This window comes from Zootoca vivipara, chromosome 6, assembly GCF_963506605.1.
Source record: "Zootoca vivipara chromosome 6, rZooViv1.1, whole genome shotgun sequence".
Taxonomy (NCBI): Eukaryota; Metazoa; Chordata; class Lepidosauria; order Squamata; family Lacertidae; genus Zootoca; species Zootoca vivipara.
Window position 1 is genome coordinate 88,055,193 of NC_083281.1, and position 22,738 is coordinate 88,077,930.

Here is a 22,738-nt window from a genome sequence, read left to right on the forward strand (position 1 = left end):
CTCCTTGGCAGCAAATTCCACTGCCGAACAGCTCTTACTGTCAGGAAGTTCTACCTAATGTTTAGGTGGAATCTTCTTTCTTGTAGTTTGAATCCATTGCTCCGTGTCCGCTTCTCTGGAGCAGCAGAAAACAACCTTTCTCCCTCCTCTATATGACATCCTTTTATATATTTGAACATGGCTATCATATCACCCCTTAACCTTCTCTTCTCCAGGCTAAACATAACAGTTAGGGGCATGTGCTTTGCATGCAGAGGGTCCTAGTTCAGAACCTGCTGGTGGTCAGTACAGTCAGTACAGAGCTAGATGGACCCAGGGGTTGGGGTCTGATGGCAGTTGTAGTCCAAAACACCTGGAAGGCACTGGGTTGGGGGATGCCAGTTTAGGTTAGCCAGACTAAAAACTCACACGGTTAACAAATATGCCTTAAAATTCGAAACAACTTCCAGGCCTTTGGATCCCGCTTGCGGCTGGTGAAAGTTTCTCCGGCAGATTCTGGCGAGTACGTCTGCCGCGTCAGCCGTGGTCCAGCCACCCAGGAGGCCTCGGTCTTCGTCACGATCCAGCAGGGTGGCACAGGCTCCTTCCGTAAGTCTGACAAAGGCTCAGTGGCAGAGCACCTGCTTGGCATGCAGAAGGTCCCAGGTTGCCCATTGGCAACATCTTCAGGTGGGGTTGGGAAAAGGCTCCCTGCTGGAGGGCCACTGCCAGTCAATGTAGACATTATTCAGCTAGTTTGATCACTAAAAGGGAAAGGGTGTGGGGGGGTGGCGCTGTGGCCTAAACCACTGAGCCTCTTGGGCTTGCCGTTCAGAAGGTTGGTGGTTCGAATCCCCACAATGGGGCAAGCTCCCATTGTTCTGTTCCAGCTCCTGCCAACCTAACAGTTTGAAAGCACACCAGTCCAAGTAGATAAATAGGTACCGCTGCGGCGGGAAGGTAAACGGCGTTTCCATGCGCTCTGGCTTCCATCACAGTGTTCCATTGTGCTAGAAGCAGTTTAGTCCTGCTGGCCACATGACCCAGAAAGCTGTCTGTGGACAAACACCGGCACCCTCGGCCTGAAAGCAAGATGAGTGCCACAGCCCCATAGTTGCCTTTGACCGGACTTAACCATCCAGGGGTCATTAATCTTTTTACCTTTTAGTTTGATCAGTGGGCCTTTGACCTGATTCGGCAGGCTCATCTTACGCATTGAGCCTCCTCAGAGTAGACCCACTGACGTTAACAGACCTCAGGGTCATCAATTTCAGCTGCTTGACTCTGAAATTGCACAATTGCTCTCGCCCTTCCCCTCTATTCTTTGGCAACGCAGCCGCCGGTGTGACTCCCCCAGTACGGATTGAGTCTTCTTCTACCTCCCCCACTGAAGGCCACACGCTGGACCTGAAGTGCATTGTGGCAGGACCTGCTTCGCAAGCCAGAGTCACGTGGCACAGACGAGGAGGTGCCCTCCCTGCCGGTCACCAGGTATGGGTGCAAGAGGCCTTGGAACCAAGATCTGGTACTGCAATGTTGTCAGGGGCTGAACTGAGGAGGAATGGTGGGGGCCACAACCCCCTTGTCCTGAACCTTCCTGAGAACAGGAAGACAGTATAGATTAAGATAGGTGGTTTGCAGAAGGGCATAGTTCAGAGGCTACAGAAGGCAGAAGCTGGGAATTCCTGGAATAGGAACAGCAGGAAGAAGCAGCAGCACCAGGGGAGAGAGAGCTGACAGACTCGGTGTCCTTGGAAAGCATTCCCGACCCCCCCACCCAGGACCAGGCGTGCATTGAGAGTAGGAGAACAGAAAACTCAGGGGCAGAAAGCTCTGATTAGCCCACACAGGGGTGATGTAGAATAGGAGAGGCGTAGAGGTGTGGGACTTTACTTGGAGCAACACCATTTCTAGAGAGAGACCGCATTCCTTTGTCCCTCGCTGTGATTATTGAATAAACTAATTGGTAAGAACTCTTATTATTTTATCTGCTTCTTTGCTGCCACTGGGGGAGGTATCTGATTCCCCGAAGCCTGACAAATGTGCAAGACCCCCCCCCCCAAACACACACCCCCTCTCATCCTAACTTGCCCTTCTCTCTTTCTCTCCTCCAAGGTCTCTGGCTCCATCCTGCGTATCCCACAGGCTTCAGCTGCAGACTCCGGGGAATATGTTTGCCGTGTCAGCAACGGGACGGCTGTCCACGAAGCCTCCCTCATCATCACCATCCAGGGCGGCTCGGGCTCCTCCTACTGTAAGTCTCCATTCTTTTTACAAAAAGTCTATTTATGCTTTTCAGGTTTATACATTTTACAATCATTTTAACATTTCAAAACTTGACTTCCTTCCCCCTCTTTCTGCAGTTCCTTAAATTTATTTTTAATATCTTCTGCATATCCAAAATAACTTAATATGCTCATTTATTCATCTACTTTAAATACATGCTCTTATAAAACTGCAGGTTATTACAATCATCCTGCCAATGTTCTTATCTGTTTACAGTTTATCTGTAAATATTCAATAAACCATTTCTATTCTTTTATAAAAAAAAGTTTGTTATCTTGATTTCTTATTCTTCCAGCAAGTTTAGCCATTTCTGCATATTCAAAAAGTTTTGTAACCATTCTTCCTTTGCTGGGACTTCTGCTTCTTTCCATTTTGGGGCGAGTAACATTCTTGCCGCTGTAGTCACATACATGAATTCTGTACAGTTTAGGTAGTTCCATCCCTATAATTCCCAGCCTCTGTTCAAAAACCTCCCAACGAAAGAAAGCTGAACGGCACTTACTAACTAACAAATTCTTTCCCTCTCTCCGCCTCTCTCCGACTCCTCTGGCTTCTCCAGCTGTGGGCGTCACCCCTCCAATACGGATCGAGACCTCCTCCGCGTCCGTTGTGGAGGGGCAGTCAGTGGACCTGAACTGCCTGGTGGCGGGTCAGTCGCAGCCAAGGGTCATGTGGTACAAGCGAGGTGGTGCCCTGCCCCTCAACAGCCAGGTAAGGGGGCGGGAGTTGGAGCTCTCTTGGGTCAGGGATGAATGGGGCAGAGAAGGGAGGGTGATCCACATTGGACTGGAGGTCTCCTCCCATCCTCCGCCGAGAAGCCAGGAGGGCAGCTTAACCCGGAGAGAGCATTTGGAGTAAGGAACCCTAGACCAAGGGATGGGAATGTTGTGGCTCTCCAGTTATTGCTGGACTCGAACTCACATCATCACTGACCATGCTGGCTGGGGCTAATGGGACTAGGAGTCCAGCAACACCCAGAGGGCCACAGTTTCTCCACCTTCCGCCTCCTGATCATTTTCTCTCTCCCTTTGAGCAGATCCTTGGATCTCGCCTCAGGATCCTGCAGGCCTCGGCGGCCGACTCGGGTGAATACATCTGCTACGTGAACGATGGCGACAGTCCACTGGAGGCCTCCGTTATTGTCTCCATCCCTGGGAGCTCCGGTTCCGCTTTTTGTACGTAGCCTGAGAAGCAGAACCCTGCCACGGGACATAAGTCCTGCAGGGAGAGGCGCCTGGGCCCCCAAACTGCAAATCACTCCTTCAGATTTGGGGGAAACCACCTCACCGCTCTGCAGACTTTGAGGGTGGGTGACAGGTTGTGTGTTTCTGCAAAACGCCCTCTGCGCATGTCCAAGCCACTCTTGCTCTTCGCTTGAGAACTGATGGTGGAAATAGGGACATTATTATTATTATTATTATTATTATTATTATTATTATTATTAAAATTATTACAAATCAAACCAAATTACTTCAATTTAATACAATTTCTTAAAATCAGGTTTCCCGCTCCTGCTGCAAACATATGTCAATCATTTCCACCCATAGCCTAATCATCTCTTATTTCATATCCAATCGATCCTTCACTTGTCCTTAGTCTATTCTTGCAGCTGTCCACATTCTTTCCCTCCTTACAAACAGTGCCTCTGTTACATATTATAAATATAAAATCCATTTCATGTGTGTAGTCCTTCATTTACATTGCTGTTTCAGGCCTGATGTGCTGGGAGAATTCATTACTGTCTTCCATTCTTCAGTTCTTTGCAGTGTTTTCAGTGGTGCCTCGCTTAACGAATGCCCTGCTTAACGAAATTTCCGCTTAACGAAAGGTTTTTTCTAGTGGAGGTTGCCTCGCTAGACGAATTTGTTTCGCGAAAAATTCGTCTAGCGAATCGCGGTTTCCCATAGGAATGCATTGAAATTCAATTAATGTGTTCCTATGGGCAATTTTTTAAAAAAAATATTCAATGCATTCCTATGGGATTCGCTAGACGAATTTTTTGTTGTAAGAAAAGACCCGTGGAATGAATTAAATTCGTCTAGCGAGGCACCACTGTACTTTGATGAGACAATGTCACATTCCATTCCCTCCGCTGTTGACCAACTAGCTTACGAGATAAGGCCATAAATAACATGTACAATCTCTGCCATTAAAATTCCTCCCTGGAGTTCTTCCTCGGCACACAGTTAAAACAAAGTCTTTTCTCAAATTCAGCCTCTTGCCAGATCTGTTCCGCAGCTGTTCCTTCTTCTTGCTCTGCCTTGCTCCCTCGCACTCCTGGTCCAAGTGGAAATAGGGACCCCACACAAACGTTTAAGCCAACCTTAGCTTGAAGGGGATGGGGATCTTTGGGGTGGAGCAGCACAGCTCGCCCAGAACACCTGTTGAGCAGAGATACACGTACACACCTTTCTTTCTTTCCCTCCCACAGCCTCTGGCATTGTTCCACCCGTGAGGATCGAGTCTTCATCCTCATCCCTGGCAGAGGGACAGACCTTGGAGCTCAACTGCCTTGTCGCTGGCCAGGTGCAGCCCAAAGTCACCTGGTTCAAGAGAGGAGGGTCCCTCCCAGCCAACCACCAGGTACATGTGCTCCCCCTGGTTGTTTCTGTTGGGATAATTCAGACTGAAAATTCCCAGGTGTCAAAAAAGGTTGTTTATATAGGCAAGAACTGCGGCCCGTGTTTTGTTAGCCCCAAAATGGAAAACAACCAAAGAATAATGGCAACTTTAGCTGACAGAATATGCACAGCTTGCAGTCTTAACATGTTGAGAACAAGAAGAACATACGTTTAGAGAAGAATGGAAAATGTTTATTGAATACATGGGAAATAATTGCGTACAGCTGAAAACACTGGCAGCGTTAAGATAAATTCAACGGTGTAAAAGAGTTTTAATGGATGCAATAATAGAATACTGAATGGTTTAGTTTTTGTAAAGTATGCAGGGATTTGTGTTATGCAAAATGAACCATGGAAAGAGAAGAAGGAAGTCATTGATATTTCAAGGATGCAAAATGACTATTTTAAATCGTAAAACAGAAAATTTAATAAAAATATATACAAAAAGAAAAAGAAAGAAGCTAGCCTTTCCTTGCATTGCAGAGGTTTGGACTTGTTAACCCTTTGGGTCCCTTCCAATGCCACGATTCTGTGGTCTTACAATTCCTCTTTCTCTCCCCCCACCCCCACCCAGGTCTCTGGCACCCGCCTCCGCATCCCTCAGGTCTCCTCCGCCAATTCCGGAGAGTACGTCTGCCGCGTCAGCAGCGCTGCTGTCACTCAGGAGGCTGCGCTGGTGGTGACAATCCAAGATGGCGAGAGCCCCTCCCATTGTGAGTCCCCTCTAGCGGAGGCTGAGACCCCTCCCTCCCTCTCCTAGCCTCTAAATTTGTGCTGATCTAGGCAGCCTTGAGAATATTTGCTGGGGACCCTCATTGCTTTAAGGGAATGGCTCCCAAAGTGGGTGGTATCTCCCCTGGGCGGGGGGGAATGGGATTACTTAGGGGGCAGGTGCTAAGAGGCAATTTGGGGGTGGGGGCGTCCAAGTGTGCCGATCACTTATTTATGATTGACCAATCCAGAACCTCGAGTGAAACACCTTTCTTCATATTTAACACTTCAAAAGAGGTGTAGGGAAAGGAGACAACAGGGCAGATAGATCATCAAAGCTGGGGGGAAATATGGGAGAAACGTACGTTGAAAATGTTGTCTGTAAGAATAAAAGAAAATTATTATGAATGAGTTTAGAGATGGTGTTTAACACCAGGCAGATTAAATCAAATAAACAAGAAATGTAAGGTGTTATGTTGGAGGGGATGCCAGGAATCCAGGAATTATGTTCACATGTGGCGGGGGTGTAAATATGTTTTAAAAAGAACACAAAATGGCAAAGGGTTTTTCAGGAGATAACAGAAATCATGGGGTTAAAGCTAACCGAAAGACCAGAGGTAGCATTATTATCAATTTACGATGGGGTGGAAGATTTGCAGGCTATAAAGGATTTGCTCACAGATTTATTGATAGCTGCATGAAGGGGCAAGCAGAATTTAAAATGGAAGAATGGTATAAAGAAGTGTGGGAAATAGCTATTGAAGATAAATTAACATGTTCCATTAAGTTAAGATGGGGAATAGGCAGGAGAAATGATTTCGAGGAGATATGGAGGGTGTTTGTAGAATTTGTACTGTTAAAACAGAAAGGGGTCAAACCATCGCAAGAGGTGTTGAAATTTTGGGAGGTTGGATAGTTACAATGGAATGGTCTTGGTGGTGGGATGCACATTTTTATTCTTATTTCTGATTATTACTTTGTCAAAATAAAATTATTATTTTTTTAAAAAATAAAACTTTATGACTGTCATCACATTCTAAGTTGTTTCCTTTGGGCGCTTTTGCTTCTATTCGGAGTGGTCAGAAGATAGCCAGGTACTGGTAACAGCTGTTGATTTTATAGCAAGGTAGTTGCCGCTCATCTGTGGTAGGGGGAGAAGGCTTGTCCATGTCTGTTAAGGAGCCGCATAAAAATAATTACCGCAAATCCTATGAATTTCTTTCACTATTTTGTTTTGCTTAGCAAGAACGTGCAAAAATATTTTTCATGCAATATCTAGTATTGCGGTTAATTACATTAAATAGTCGGATTTTGAATGCATGTGCAATTAATCGCTACTGCGTTGAATTTTATTGTGCTGTTATTTTCCTTAGAGGGTCATGCAAACCACTCTTCTGAATGATGCTTTTTAGCGGGTAGGGTAGAGGGTACAAAGGAGTGCGTTTATGGAAGCAAGGGAACAAAACAAAACGAAAAAGTTTGGGAACTGCTGATCTAAGACTCCTGCTTTCTCCTCCCCACCCCCTTGCAGCTTCAGACACAGTTCCCCCTCTGAAGATCGAGTCTTCGTCACCCTCCGCTGTTGAAGGGGAGACCTTGGATCTCACCTGCAGTGTCCCAGGCCAGCCCCAGGCCATATTCACGTGGTACCGGCGAGAGGGACCCCTGCCTGCTGGCCACCGGGTAGGAAGACAGACTGGCCCAGAAGGCCTCTTTGGGCAGTGGGGGGAGGGCAGTGTCCAAGTTCACGTGGGGCACAATCACTGTGGGTAACAGGGAGCGTTGGCACCTTTCTTGGGCACGAGACGCCAGGAAGATGCTGGCAAAGAGAGAACTTGCCTTTAGCTGTGACTGCAGGAGGGTTGGACTCAATGACCTCCTCCAAACCTACGATTCTATGCAAAACAGTGAAGCACGGGACGGAGCAATGGAGAAATTTCTAGAACAACCATGGGATATCAGCTCCGCCCAAGGCATGATGGAGAACAGCAACAACCGGGAAAGGATTTTATAAGGACAGGAAGGAACCCATGCACAGAATAATTGGCACACAGGAAGAACAAGGATATAGTTTTGAGTGCCTCACTTGTAGTAGTTTAGAGTGCCTCACTTGTAAATTTGAATTGAAGTTACCGGTATTAATATTGCAGTTGTCGTATAAGGAATTGTTATTATGACTGGAATGTAATTGAAATTAGTAAGATTTTGGAAGGCTGAAATAAAGAAAATCAATTCTAGCATGCAGGGGGCCACCTAAATGATATAATTCGGCATTTGAATGATTGGTATTAGTAAATTGGTATTGTTATAATACCCAGGTGGCACTGTGGGTTAAACCACTGAGCCTAGGGCTTGCTGATCAGAAGGTCAGCGGTTCGAATCCCTGTGACGGGGTGAGCTCCTGTTGCTTGGTCCCAGCTCCTGCCAACCTAGCAGTTTGAAAGCACATCAAAATGCAAGTAGATAAATAGGAACCGCTACAGCGGGAAGGTAAACAGCGTTTCCGTGTGCTGCTCTGGTTTGCCAGAAGCGGCTTTGTCATGCTGGCCACATGACCTGGAAGCTATACGCCGGCTCCCTCGGCCAATAATGCGAGATGAGCGCGCAACCCCAGAGTCGGTCACGACTGGACCTAATGGTCAGGGGTCCCTTTAGCTTTACCTATTGTTATAATGAAGGTATTATTGGAATGTAATTGAAAATTAATAATAATTATTATGCAAAACAGAATAGCGGGAGAGGAGACAGGACATCAGGAGCCCCCTGCCCCCCCCGCAAAGTTCGTGTTTCATTCAGCCCTCTCTCTCCTGGTACACACAGATTGTTGGTGGTCACCTTCGCCTGGTCCAGCTCACCCCAGCCGACTCCGGCGAGTACGTCTGCCGTGTGAGTGGTGGAGCTGCCCCGCAAGAGGCTTCCTTGGTGGTCTCTGTCCTTGCCAGCGCCAGCGCCGCCTCACGTACGTCCAAGGTTCTGGGCCGTTTGGGAGGGGGATAGGACAGGTGGGTGGTGTCTCCAGTGGGTCAGCCTCACCCTCGCTCCATCCCTGCAGGCCTCCAGAGTCCGGTCATCTCCATCGACCCCCACAGCACCGCCGTGCGCAAGGGAGCGGACATCTCCTTCAAGTGCCGGCTCCACGATGGCGCTCAGCCTGTCGAGATCTCTTGGAAGCTGCCCAACAACCAGCTGCCAGGTAGGTGGGCTTGTGACGGCCACCTGGCCCTAGCGTCAGGCTGTAAGAAAGGAAGGAAGTGAAGGGGTGCAGGAGGCTCCCATTAGCTCAGCTGCCAGGCCAGCAAACCTTTGGAACTGGTCAGTAGAGCAAATTGCAGCCGCTTGAACCTAAGCTTGCTTATTTCCTCCTCCCTCCTGGTGCATTTTCCTTTTGTGCAACACACACACACCGATCTCCCGACTTGAACCTTTTTTTTCCAATCGTTGCACTGTTTTAATGGGCTTGCCCTGTTGCACATTTTAATCGCCGGTTTTTGTTTTGATGGAGCTGTCTTATTGTGTGTTTTTGTTGTTGTTCTACAATTGTCTGAAGGCAACGTGCAATAAAACGGCGAAAGCATTTTCAAACTTGGGCATTGCACAGTGGTTAGAGTGTCAGGTTGAGCCTCGGAAACAAGGATTCGAATCCCCACTCAGCCATGAAGCTCACTGCGTGACCTCAGGCCAGTGGTCTTTTTGGGTGGTCTTTGACTAAGGGATTGGGCAATTTCTAAAGCCTTGAAAAGCTGTCTCACACCTTTGCTCTGGGTCCTCCTTGAAAAGGTTGGAGGAACCCTGTTGAAACAGAAAAACAAAGATCTGCCATGCCTTTCTTCTACTGGTTTGTGCCTCCACTCATACTTCTCTGACCGATAAAGGACTTAGGGGATTCTAAGCCCCTTGGGGAGTTGTATGGAAATTTGAGGTTAGCCTTTACAGCCCAGCAGTTTTGATTTTGATCTTCTTCCCCCTCTTTTAAGACAGCAAGCTAGCAAGGTAGGGATTGTCTTGTTGTTGTTGTTTGTTTGTGTATGTAAGCCGTTTGGGAACCCTTTCATGCGCAAAGGGTGGGGTGCAAATGCTTTACCCCCCCCCAAAAAAATCCACTTTCTCAATTGATACATAAATGAATAACTACCAGGCCCGGACAGAGCTCTCTCTCCCACTTCCCCACTACAGAAAACGTGAAGATCAGCCCCAACGGGTCTGTGGTCACCATCTCCAACGCCCAACCCCAGAACCAGGGCACTTACCGCTGCCTCGCCTCCAACCGATTTGGGATAGCCAACAGCGTGGTCAACCTGATGGTGCATGGTAAGTGGGCATTGTGGGGCGGAGAAACCCCCTTGGTTCCTGAAAAATACCAGGGTACTATTACGATGACTTTATTTGTAGCGCCGCCTTAAGCCCGAAGGCTTATGCAGCACGCAGAGCTAGAAACCTGCCACAGTAATAGCTAAAAGTGCTCACACTATAAGCATCCTCAAAAAGGACACATTTTCCTCCAGGGGTGGCGGGTGGAACTGCTGGCGTAAGAGGCAGGGGTGCCCCAAAAGCTGGCGGAGCCACAGCCAGTCATTGGCTGAGCCACAGCCAATGAGAGGCAGAGCTGACTCATTCTCGTTTTTTGCCCCCCAACCTCCTCCCAGCAAAGTTTTGCAAGGGCAGCACAGAGGCCAGTTCAAGATGCTGGAAGCTGCAGGAGGGGAGAGTTGCTCTTGAACTCAGGTCCTGCTTGTGGGTTTCCCTGCCCTCACCCCCCCCCCCCCGGGGCCTGGCTGCTTATTTACAACCATTCCAGCGGGAGGCCTTGTAGAGTTGGGAGGGACCCCCATGGTCATCTAGTCCAACCCCCGCATTGCAGGAATCTCAGCTAAAGCAACTGTTATAGGAAAATCCTTGGGCTCACTTGGATTCCCAAGCAAAGACACCAGCCAAAAATATAAGAGCAAAGCAGCAGCCTGTAGGCCTGATCTTTATTCAAAAGACGGTTGCAACAGGACTTCCACATGGAAGAAGTAGGAAGAAGCCCAGAACACAAAGGATGGCTCCTTTTTAAAAAATAAGTTTCCCTTTTTAACCCACAACACCCTTAGTGAAGCATTACACATACATCAAATATACATCACAGCTAAGTCATAATCTGAAGGAAGGAGCCATCCTTTGTTCTGGGCTTCTTCCTGCTTCTTCCATGTGGTGGGTGGAAGTCTTGTTGCAGTAGTCTTTTGAATAAAGTTCAGGCCTACAGGCTGCTGTTTTGCTCCTGTATTCTTGGCTGGTGTCTTTGTTTGGCCATCCAAATGAGCCCAAGGATTGTCCTATAACACATCCATGACAGGTGGCCAGCCAACCTCTACTTAAAAACCTCCCAGTGAAGAAGAGTCCACCCCCTCCCGAGGGAGCCTGGGCCACTGTCAATCTGCTTTTACTGCCAGAAAGTTCTTCCTGGTGTTTAGTCGGAATCTCCTTTCTTGTAACTTGAAGCCTTTGGTTCGGGTCCTACCCTCCAGAGCAGGAGGTAGCAGCCTGGCTTCCCCAAAACAGCCTGCCTTCTCCGCCTGACCTCTGGGAGATATTAGATTGGGAAGGAGGAGAACCTCCTTGGAGAGAACGATGCCATTCCAGGGAGCCAGGCCCTTTCCTGGGTGCCCAGCTGGCATGGATGCCGGTGGGGGCATTGCACACAGCTAGACGGAAGTCTGCTCTGCTCTGCTGTGGGGCAGCTGCTCAAGGCTCTCCTCTCCCCACCTGCAGGGCCGCCTACCGTCTCGGTGGTGCCAAAGGGCCCCGTGCAATTGAAGGTGGGCAAATCCATCAGCCTGGACTGCCTGGGGGCAGGTGAGCCCCGGGCCCTGGTGCGCTGGAGCAAGGTGGGGGTCCGGCAGAAGGTGGAGCACCAGACAGTGATGCCGCTGGACAGCCGGGCTGTGTTGCAGGTGAGTCGCAGGTGACACATTGTCCTCAGGGCAAGGGAGCAGGAGGAGGGGCATAGTGGAGCCTCCAAGATCAGGAGCAACGTATCTTGGAGTGTTGGTTCCTGGGGGCTGGGAGCAAGCAGTGGGGTGGGTTCTGTTGCTGGTGGGCTTCCCAGAGGCATCTTGGTGGACCAGATGAGATGGCGATGGCTGCTAGCCACAATGGCTGTGCTGTTTGTCCGCAGTCAAGAGTCAGCAATGCTTCTGAATCCCAGTAGCTAGAAACTGCAGGAGGAGAGAGTTGTTCTTGTGCTCGAATCCTGCTTGCAGGCATCTGGCCACTGTGAGAACAGGGGGCTGGGCGAAATAGGCCCTTGGCCGGATCCAGCAGGTCTCTTATGTTCTTACGGGCAAAAAAGGGGCTTGTTTTTTGTCTAAAGGCAGCAATGGCCCCATTCCCCGATTTGAAACACCTCCCCCCGCCCCCATATACTGTTTCCGCTCCAGATCTCATCCGCGAAGCTTGAAGATGCTGGCACCTATGTCTGCATGGCCCAGAACCCCCTGGGGACGGCGGAAGCGCAGGTGGAATTACGTGTGGAGGCCGTGCACGGGAGACCGGGCGCACCTGAGATTCGTGCGAACCCAACGCAGACCGTAGTTGCCGGGCAGACGGCTCGGCTCCATTGTTCTGCCACAGGTAGGCGGGGGGCCTTTTTCAGCCCAAGGTCTGCATTCCTCTTGGAGGAATCTCCCCCCACACCTTGGGGAGGGGAAGGAGCCTTCGTATTCCAATAGTGAACGTGGTCAGAGGCAAGCAATGGGCAGTTCAGAAGGTGGGACTCTGAGCCTTTGCACAGTCGGTGGGCTTATTCCATTTTAATTAAACGAGATTTGTATGCCGCTTAACTGTGAATAAAGCAGTTTGCGAGGAACGCAGAGTAGCACACAAAAACAGTTGATAAAAAAATCAGCCTTAGGAACAAGTGTATAAAAAACAAGAGGAATAAAGTTGGAAGCATGCGCATTCTGAACCAAATTTTCAGATTAAAACAAAGAGGTTCCTCTAACGCACAGCATGGTCCCGTCTGCCCTATGCATTGACAGCAGTACAGCCGTACCTCGGAAGTCGAACGGAATACATTCCAAAAGTCCGTTCGACTTCCAAAACGTTCGGAAACCAAGGCACAGCTTTTGATTGGCTGCAGGAAGCTCCTGCAGCCAATCAGAAGCCGTGTTGGGTGTTCCGGTTCCAAAGAACGTTCACAAACTGGAACGCTCACCTCCGGGTTTGTGGCGTTTGGCAGCCAAAATGCTCGAGTCACAAGGCATTCGTCAACCAAGGTATGACTGTATTGTGTCGCTTGAAACTGTCATGGCTTCCCTCAAAGCTTCCTGAGAACTGCAGTTTGTTATTTGTGCTAAGAGTTGCTAGAAGACTCTCTAGACTCTCTAGGCCGCTCCCAGAGCTCCAGTTCCCAAAGTTGTTTAACAGTCAATAGGGAATTCTTGAAATTGCAGCTCTGTGAGGGGAACAGGTGTTTCCCAACAATTCTCAGCTCCCTAATGAATAATGAATAATGCTTGTTAGGCCAGATTTGGTCCACAGGACCTGTGGTTCCTCACTCCTGACATAAGACAGGAGAACACAGTGAGAACACAGTTTTGGACACGTGGTGGGTTGAACCATTCTATTGGGGGGGAGGAGGCACAGCACATGTGATAAAGCATTTATCCAAACCCTGCTCAATAGGGTTAGCATACACATTGTCTGGACGTGGGTGGCGCTGTGGTCTAAACCACTGAGCCTCTTGGGCTTGCCGATCAGAAGATCGGCGGTTTGAATCCCCACGACAGGGTGAGCTCCCATTGCTCTATCCCAGCTCCTGCCAACTTAGCGGTTTGAAAGCCCGCCAGTGCAAATAGATAAATAGGTACCGCTGCAGCGGGAAGGTAAACGGCGTTTCTGTGCGCTCTGGTTTTCGTCACAGTGTCCCATTGTGCCAGAAGCGGTTGAGTCCTGCTGGCCACATGGCCTGGAAAGCTGTCTGTGGACAAAACGCTGGCTCCCTCGGCCTGACAGGCGAGATAAGCCCCGCAACCCCAGGGTCGCCTTTGACTGGACTCAACAATCCAGATGTCCTTTACCTTTTTTTTTTTAACCTTTGCACACTGTCTACTGCCAGCTACCTTCTGCGTTCCAGGGCCAAGGCCAGACAGGTTTTCTGGCTCTGGGTTTTCTGTCCTTTTCATGGAAGCATAGAATTGCGTAGAGTTGGAAGGGACCCAAAGGTAATCTCGTTCAGTGTCCTGCAGTGCAGGAATCGCAGCTGACCCTAACCCGCAGCTAACCATTGCTCTCTCCTTCTCAGGCGACCCCTCTCCGACCATCCACTGGTCCAAGCTGAGGGCCCCTTTGCCCTGGCAGCATCAGATCGTGAACGACACCCTCGTCATCCCCCGGGCAGCCCAGCAGGACTCCGGGCAATACATCTGCAACGCCACCAACACCGCCGGCTTCACGGAGGCCTTCATCATGCTGGATGTGGAAGGTGAGGAAGGGAGCGGGTGAAGTTAGGGCATCCTGCTAAGGAACTGGCCCTTTTCCGAGTGCTGCCTGATGCTCATCCCACATGGGTGAGAAGCCATTCTTTTAGAGTGGCAGCAGCACCCCAACTCTGGAACTCCCTGCCTGTTGACATTGGGCGAACACCTTCAGAATACTCCTTTTGGTGCCTGCTTAAAACACTTACATTTAGGAAATGGCCTACAGTGGTGCCTCGCTTAACAAATGTCCTGTAAGACTAATTTTTCGCTAGACGAATGGATTTTGCGATCGGAGGTTGCCTCGCAAGACGATGAGGTTTTCTATGGCCACTGCTTCGTCTTGCGAAGCGTGGCCATAGAAAAACAAACCTCCGACTGCAAAGTCCAGCGTGCAGCGAAAAATTGCCAGGGCTTTTTGCCGCCTGCCTTCCCCTTGGCTTGGGGAAGGAGGCGGCAAAACACCCCCACACCGCCGCACTTCGGCTCCAGGGTTCAGAGCCGAAGTGCGGCGGTGCGGGGGCTGCGAAGGAAAGCAGCTGTGTGCCAGGCGGCTGGGGGAAAGCAGCCCCCGCACTGCTGCACTTCGGCTCCATCCCCCAGAGCCGAAGTGCAGCGGTGCGGGGGCTTTTCGCTTTCACACCGCCGGGCTTCGGCTCCAGGGGACGGAGCCAAAGCGCAGCAGTGCGAAAGCCCCCGCACAGCCGCAGGCTTTTTGCCACCTGCCTTCCCCTTGGCTTGGGGAAGGCAGCTGAGCCGCTGCACCACCGCACTTCGGCTCTGTCGGGCGGGGGGAGAGAGAAGCGGACGACCGGATCGGTCCTCCACTTCTCCCTCCCCCCGCCCGACAGATCCGGCATTTGGCTCCGTCGGGCGGGGGGAGAGAGAAGCGGAGGATCAGATCGGTCCTCCGTTTCTCCCCCCGCCCGACAGATCCGGCAACCCCGGGATCTGTGCTTTCTGTCAGTTGGGGGGGGGAGAGGAACAAACGGGGAGAAAGGGCTGCTTTCTCTCCGTTCGTTCCTCTCCCCTCACTGCAGACAGAAAGGACAGATCCTAGGACCTGTCCTTGCTGTCGGCGATGGGGGGAGAGGAACGACAGCAAGGAGAGCTGCGGGGCTGTTGCCGCCTGTCTGCCTGCCTTCCAGGGAGCCAAGCGAGTAAGCGCCGCCACTGCCGTCAGTCCCCCGGAAGTCTACAGCAGAAATTCTGTCTGCCAGATACCTGATAATGGTCACTGATTGCATTTTCTGGGCAGTCTGGCCATTCTTTCATGATTGAAAATACCCCATTCCTGAATCTCTATTGATAGTGTGCTCAGCTTAACAGATACTTGCCAGACTATATTTGAAAAGGGAGGTGTGAGCCCCTACAGTCCAAAGACAATTAGAAAGATTTTTCCATTTACGTCCATCCTTGCAGAGCAATATTTGAGGGCACTGAAAGAGTCAAAATGGCTTTAGGACTGTTTTTCTGTACTGTTTTAGACATGTGGTTTATACACTTATGTATGCGTTTGCCTGGTACGTTTATGAACATTTATTTTATATCTTAGACCTTATAATTCTCATGAAACTGGTAAGGGACTCTAATTGCTTTGTTCTGCTGATGCACAGCCAAAGGGGGGGAGGAAGCCGTTTCTCCGAAGTCTGACGAAACCTCTTTGATCAAGCAATATATAAATTATATGAAATAAAAATAAAATTAATGGTGGAGCCTGTCTGCGGAGAGGCGCCTGGAAACAATACCCTAAAAAAGAGCAGGGGGCTGTTTAACCTGGAGATCGTCCTTCTCTTCTCTCCCCCTTCCCAGCGCCGCCATACGCCACCACCCTTCCAGACTCGGTGTCGGTGCAGGCGGGCGAGGTGGTGCAGCTGCAGTGCCTGGCTCACGGCACGCCCCCTCTGCGCTATGAGTGGGCCAAGGCCAATGGCAGCCTCCCCGGGCACGCCACAGTGCGCGAACGCGTCCTGCACATCAGCCCCGCCGCCCCCCGCGATTCGGGCACCTACCTCTGCCGTGTGAGCAACCGGGTGGGATCAGCCGAGGCCGTCGCCCACGTCCGAGTGCAAGGTGAGGACATGGGGAAGGGTGGGGGAAGGGTCAATGGTGGTGAAGCAGGGAGGGAAAGGATGGAGGCTGTGGACAAGGCGCTTTTCTGAAGGAAATCCTTTTTCACTCCGATCCACATAGGGCAGATCCACGCCATACATTCAACGTGCACTTAAACGCAAATGGATTGTCCCAGAGAATCCTGGGAGCTGTAGTTTCTTAAGGGTGCCACAAATAACTGTTTTGTGGTGGGTGTGGGCGGGAGAATCCCCATGGCACCCAAGAGGCCTCTGCACTTGTGTAATGGAACTCTTCCCCAAATAAGTGCCGTGCTAGTCCTGTTGTGATGAAAACAGTTGTAAGCTTTCTATCAGGCCCCAAACTCAGGACCGCAATACCTCAAGGACCGCCTCTTTCCATATGAACCTACCTGGACCATGAGATCATCTTCTGAAGCCCTCCTTCGTGTGCCTCCTTCTCGAGAGGTCCGGAGGGTGGCGACACGAGAACGGGGCCTTCTCTGCAGTGGCTCCCCATCTGTGGAATGCTCTCCCCAGGGAAGTTCGCCAGACACCTTCATTATACACCTTTAGGCAGCAGGCAAAAATATTCCTTTTTAACCAGGCCTATCGTTGATCTGATTGACATCCTATACCCTTTTAAAATGTGGCTGAAAATTAGTGAAATGTATAAACAAGCTAATTCCAGACTTCTGGGGCCACCATGGACAAGGCCCCTCTCTAGGCCCCTCTCTGGCAAGAGTCGGGAGCTTTATCCTGTCTTCTTCTTCTCCCCACACAGGTGCAGCTGGAGGACCTCTTTCCATCCAGGTCACCCCACGGAGAGAGACGAAGGCTGTGGGGGGCACAGCAGAATTTGCGTGTTCTGTTGTTTCCGGAGACCCCCGGGCACGGCTGGAGTGGTCCAGGGAGGGTGGGGAGCTGCCTCCTCAACACAGCATCCACAACGGCGTGCTTCGGTAAGGAGAGCAGATGGTTCTGAGCCCAATGGGCCAACGGTCCAATTCTGTACGAGACAGAGTGCATCTGAAGGATGCCATGGCAAGGATGGAAGGCAAACAGGGCCGAGGGTAGTGCCACTGTTGACGGACGGCTGAGCTAGACCAGAGTCCTTTTGGGAATTATAGGGACAGAACTACCCAAACTGTACAAAAACTTATTCATGTATGCAACTACTGTGACAAGAATGCTACTTGCCCCAAAATGGAAAGAAGCAGAAGTCCCAACAAAGGAAGAATGGATGCAAAAACTTATGGAATATGCAGAAATGGCGAAACATTTTTTTTTAAAAAAATAAGAATTTTTATTGGTTTTACAAAATAAACCACATATTTATCACAATAAAATTTTGAAATAGAACAAGATTCTTCCGAATCTTAGGGCTTCCCTCCTCCCCTCCCTGGGTCCTTTAAATATCTTAATCAGCCGCATATTATGTTTCGTCCAAATTATAGACCTGCAATATATCCAAAGTCTTTGTAACACTGCAGGAGTTATTCAAAGCCTGCCAAAGAGTTCAAGTGTTTACAGTGTTCTTTCAAATACATTTAATATTTATCCCCATTCTCTGTTGAAGTTTTGGTCCTCCTGATTCCTGAGTCCCCCAGTCAATCTAAACTTACCAGAAAAATAAGAAATCAGGACAACAAAACTTTTTATAAAAGAATGGAAACGGTTTATTGAATATTTACAGATAAATTGTAAACAGATAAGAACATCGACAGGATTATTGTAATAACCTGCGGTTTTTATAAGATTATATATTTAAAGAAGATGAATAAATGAACAAATTAAGTTAATTTGGATATGCAGGAGATATTAAAAATAAATTGAAGGAACCGCAGAGAGAGGGGGAAGGAAGTCAAGTTTTGAAATGTCAAAATGATTGTAAAATTAGTGAAGTGTATAAATCTGAAATGCATAAATAATTTTTTTGAAAGAGCTAGACTAGAGTCTAGTGACTCTCGCTGCTTCCCTGCAGAATCGAGAAGCTGGACCGGGGGTGCCAAGGTGTCTACGTTTGCCGAGCCACCAGCTACTCGGAGGAGGCGGAGGACAGGACCACGCTGACTGTCCAGGGTAAGTCAGAGTGGGCAGCCACTGACTGAAAAGCCTTTGCTCTCTTGGAGGCAATGGCTCCCTTGAGTGCAGTCAATCTCCCCCTAACTCTACATGCAAAGGTATGTGTGTGGGGGGAGCAGTCAGCCACTAAGCTGCAGAAAACCCCAGCATCCCAGTTACTAGATTGCTGTTGTGCATTTTAAATACAGTCGTACCTTGGATCCCGAAAGCCTTGCAACCCGAACGTTTTGGCTCCCAAAGGCCGCAAACCCAGAAGTGAGTGTTCCGGTTTGCGAACATTCTTTGGAACCTGAACGTCCAGTGCGGCTTCCGATTGGCTGCAGTAGCTTTCTGCAGCCAATCAGAAGCTGCGCCTTGGTTTCTGAACGTTTTGGAAGTCGAAGGGACTTCCGGAAGAGATTCCGTTCGACTTCATGCTGACAGAGCAACAGTGGTTCTGCTGGAAAAGGGGGGGGGCGACTCTTCCCCCCTCCAGCTCTACATCAGAAAGAAGCTGGTCTGCCATAGTATGCATTCTCCAGTTCTCGTCTTCAGACCATTCCCTGGCATCAGGCCATATTCCAGCTTATCTCCAAAGAAGGGGAAGGGAAGAGGTTTGGCAATGGGTCCATCCCCACAGTTGCCATTCTGGTGTGGAATTGAAGCATTAATTCCCTGCGCTGCATAGCGAGGGGGGTATTGTAATCACAGATTCATAGATTTGTGAAGTTGGAAGGGATCCTGAGATTCATCTAGTTCGACTCCTCTGCAATGCAGGAATCTGGACCGCCACCTGCTGGGAGAGAATGCTCTCGCCCCCATAGGCGCCAGTCTGTTGCCCACCAATAATAATTGAGAGTGGCCGCAACAATCCCCTGACAATAATAATAATAAATTTTTATTATTTATACCCCACCCATCTGGCTGTGTTTCTCCAGCCGCTCTGGGCGGCTCCCGATGGAATATGCACAACACAATAAAATAAAATATCAAACATTAAAAACTTCCCTAAACAGGGCTGCCTTCAGGTGTCTTCTAAGGTTGTATAGTTGTTTATTACCTTGACATCTGATGGGAGGGCGTTCCACAGGGCGGGCGCCACTACCAAGAAGGCCCTCGACCTGGTTCCTTGTAGCCTCACTTCTTGCAGGGAGGGAACCGTCAGAAGGCCCTCGAAACTGGACCTCAGTGTCCGGGCTGAATGATGGGGGTGGAAACGTTCCTTCAGGTATACTGGGCCGAGACCCCAAGGATCCACTGACCTCTTCCTTCCTTCCTCCCTCCCTTCCTCTCTCCAGCACTGCCCAAGGTGATGATCAACATCCGGACATCGGTGCAGACCGTGCTGGTGGGCAACGCCGTGGAGTTCGAGTGCCTGGCCTTTGGGGACCCAAAGCCCCAGGTCACCTGGAGCAAGGTGGGCGGGCGGCTGCGCCCAGGGGTGCTGGCCAGCGGCAGCATGGTGAAGATTGAGCGTGTGGAGCAGGCCGACGCCGGGCAGTACCGCTGCACGGCCACCAACGACGTCGGCACGGTCCAATCCCACGTCATCCTACATGTCCAGTGTAAGTACCAGCAGGGCGAATGCGCCCCCCTCATTTCTCTCTCCTCCCTCCAGGTTAGCAAACCTGTTTTTTCTCTCTCCTACAGCTGTGCCCCAGATTGCTGCAGCCCAGCCAGAAGTGAAAGAGGTCTCCACCGGGTCTAAGGTGGTCTTCCCTTGCTCAGCTTCCGGTTTCCCTGTGCCAGATATCACCTGGACCAAGGTAATTCTCTGGAGGGGCAGGGAGCCCTGCTGTGGGCTCTGCCCACCAAGAAGGGCCCTGTGGGCTGACAACCTGTGACGCCGTTGTCTATTTTATTTGTTGTGTTTATTTCCCGCCATTTCTCCTCCAAGGAGCTTGAAGGTGGCATGGATGGTTCCCTCCCCATTTTATTCTCAAAGCAAGGTTGGTTTAGGCTGCGAAGCAGTGACTGGCTCCCAAGGTCTCCCAGTTGAGTTTCGTGGCCGAGGGGAGGATTTGAACCCTGATCTTTTCCCGTCCTAGTTCCCCGACAAGGTTAGGCTAAAAGAAGGCTTGAAACCAAGTGAGAGTCATGGCCGAGTGGGGGGTATGGACCCTAGTCTCCAGGTCCTAGTCCAGAAATAACCACTACACCACACTACCTTAATGTGCTTTCTGTAGTAGCTGGTGATCTAAAACACTAATCCTGGCACAACTACACTGGCTGCCAATTAATTTCCGGGCCCCAAAGTGCTGATTTTGCCTATATACCCTTCACGGCTCAGGACCTCAATACCTCAAGGGCCGCCTCTTCCCACAGGAACCAATCTACACCCTGCAATCATCATAATCTGAGCCTCTTCTTTGTGTGCCTCCTCCCTGAGAGGTTTGGACGGTGGCAACAAAAGAACGGGCCTTTTCTGTGGTGGCTCCCTGACTGTGGAATGCTCTCCCCAGGGAGGCTTGCCTGATACATTCATTACATGTATTTAGGTGCCAGGCAGAAATATTCCTCTTTACCCAATCCTAGGCCTATTAAAGCTTGCTAATATGATTATTTTATTATTATGCTGTCTGTCTTTATGTTTTTCATTACGTTTTTATTATTGGTGCTCTGTAATGTGTTTTTATGTTGTACACCGCCCTGGGATCTTTTGATAAAGGGTCGTATAGTATTACCTGAGTTGTATAACATAATCCGTTCCAGAAGGCCATTCGACTTCCGAAACGTTCAACAACCGAGGCACAATTGCCGGTTGGCAAAACCCATTGAAAAATGAGTTTATAAACCAAATGAGATAAATAATGGTAAGACAGACAAGGGAAAAAAGGCAGAGGGTTTGTGGGGAAGAGCGAGATCAGCCTCTGGGGAGAGCGGCAAGTTGGCGCACATGGCAAAGGAAGGATGAACTGAGAAGGCTCGGTTGCTGGGCTGCCTTGCAAGGCAGGCTGTGCCCTGCAGGAAGAGCCTGCTGAGGGTTTCAGGGGCCGCTTCTGTGTTCCAGCTGGAAGGAGACCTCCCCAAGGACGTCCACGTGGACAGCAACGTTCTGACCATCCCATCCGCTCGCCCCGAGGACACTGGCATTTACGTCTGCACAGCATCTAACCGGCAAGGGAAGGTGACGGCTTTCTCCATGCTCAAAGTGCGCGGTGAGTTCAGCAGGCCCGGCCTCTTCTCCGAAATCAGTTTCTCTGCTGCCGCCCCCCAAACCATGAGGGGAATATTCAGAAAGGGGACAGGCAGGTGCTGGTCTCCAGAGTTTGACCTGGAGAAATCCCCCTCTGGGGCTCTCCAGATTTGAGAGGGGAATCTCCTCTCTTTCCACTTCCCCTTCTGGTTGTGTGGACTGTGCCTTTGAATAGCCACAGCTGGGGTGGAACCGGGCAGTGGTATTTTTCTTGAAAAAGAGGTGCCAGAGCTCACCAGGCTCTCTTATCATGACACCGGTGCCCATCTGAGAGGTGCCTGAACTTAGTTCCAGTGAGTTCCAACTCAGGCTGTTGCTTCCTGTCTCCCAGCCTGGTGGTGGCTGCTGGTTCAAATCCTGATGGGACTTCTGCTGCGCAGGGGTAATGTGTGGGGTGTGGGGAAAGGGCCCCTGCTGAGCTGCATGCAGAAAGCCCCGGGTTCAACCCCTGAACATCTCCAGTTTAAAGGAGCATGGATAGCTGGGCAGGGGGGAAGCACCCCAGAAGGCTGCTGCCAGTCAGAGAAGGCAGCATTGGGCAATATTGGGCAATGATGCAACCTGGCGTAGTGGCAGTAGTGGGATTTCCTGAGGCTAAAGTGGACCAAACAGGTAGCTGGCCATTCCTCAACTAGAAAGGATAAGAGAGCTGGGAAATTGTGGCAGCTGCCCAGTCCGTCCCCTGACTCCCTGCCCTTCCTCTGCTTGTAGAACGCGTGGTGCCATATTTCACCCAGAATCCTCGGTCATACCTTGTCCTGCCGACCATGAAAGACGCCTACAAGACGTTCGCAATCGAGATCACCTTCCGACCGGACACAGCTGACGGTAAGCAGAGGTGCTGGGGCAGGCCCCTGGGGGCACGACGGCTGTGTCCCGTCCCCCACAAATGTAGGCACTCCAGAGCTTCCCCACAAGTACAGTATGATATGATAGGGCTGCCATATTGGGATTTCAAAGGCGGAATTGACATCCGGGACAGATTTCCAAAATAGAGCGTTTTCTCCTGGATCAATCGAAAAGTTGCATTTTTTAAAACAACTTTGGGATGCCCTGGTTTTTACTTTTTGAAATATGGCAACCCTAGTATATGAGCTCCTTGGTCCTTTTTGGGGGACAATCAGCCACCTTTCTCATTGCTGGCCATAGCTGCCAAGTTTTCCCTTTTTTCGTGAGGAAGCCTATTCAGCATAAGGGAAAATCCCTTAAAAAAAGGGATAACTTGGCAGCTATGTTGCTGGCAGAGGCCTCGGTGCTCTCTTTCCTGGGAATCTCTCTCTCAACACTCTCGTTTTCCCTCTTGCCTTCCCTCCCAACTCGTCTTACCTTTCTCTCCGTCTCTCTTCCTTTCTCTCTCTC

General features: G+C 50.1%; 1 protein-coding gene across 15 annotated transcripts in view; it reads left to right on the plus strand.

The window, feature by feature from the left end:
- Positions 1-22,738, plus strand: part of HSPG2 (heparan sulfate proteoglycan 2) — a 202,675-nt gene that overhangs the window by 161,312 nt on the left and 18,625 nt on the right. For all 15 annotated transcript variants that reach the window (XM_060276274.1, XM_060276279.1, XM_060276277.1 and 12 more), the window contains 21 exons: positions 450-588; positions 1,316-1,470; positions 2,095-2,233; positions 2,825-2,976; positions 3,302-3,440; positions 4,697-4,848; positions 5,461-5,599; positions 7,129-7,280; positions 8,418-8,556; positions 8,650-8,790; positions 9,771-9,905; positions 11,346-11,527; positions 12,014-12,206; positions 13,879-14,058; positions 15,863-16,123; positions 16,904-17,081; positions 18,104-18,201; positions 19,482-19,748; positions 19,834-19,949; positions 21,194-21,341; positions 22,091-22,207. In XM_060276274.1, the coding sequence (XP_060132257.1) occupies positions 450-588; positions 1,316-1,470; positions 2,095-2,233; positions 2,825-2,976; positions 3,302-3,440; positions 4,697-4,848; positions 5,461-5,599; positions 7,129-7,280; positions 8,418-8,556; positions 8,650-8,790; positions 9,771-9,905; positions 11,346-11,527; positions 12,014-12,206; positions 13,879-14,058; positions 15,863-16,123; positions 16,904-17,081; positions 18,104-18,201; positions 19,482-19,748; positions 19,834-19,949; positions 21,194-21,341; positions 22,091-22,207 (3,322 nt within the window). The remainder of the gene's footprint in view (positions 1-449; positions 589-1,315; positions 1,471-2,094; positions 2,234-2,824; positions 2,977-3,301; positions 3,441-4,696; positions 4,849-5,460; positions 5,600-7,128; positions 7,281-8,417; positions 8,557-8,649; positions 8,791-9,770; positions 9,906-11,345; positions 11,528-12,013; positions 12,207-13,878; positions 14,059-15,862; positions 16,124-16,903; positions 17,082-18,103; positions 18,202-19,481; positions 19,749-19,833; positions 19,950-21,193; positions 21,342-22,090; positions 22,208-22,738) is intronic.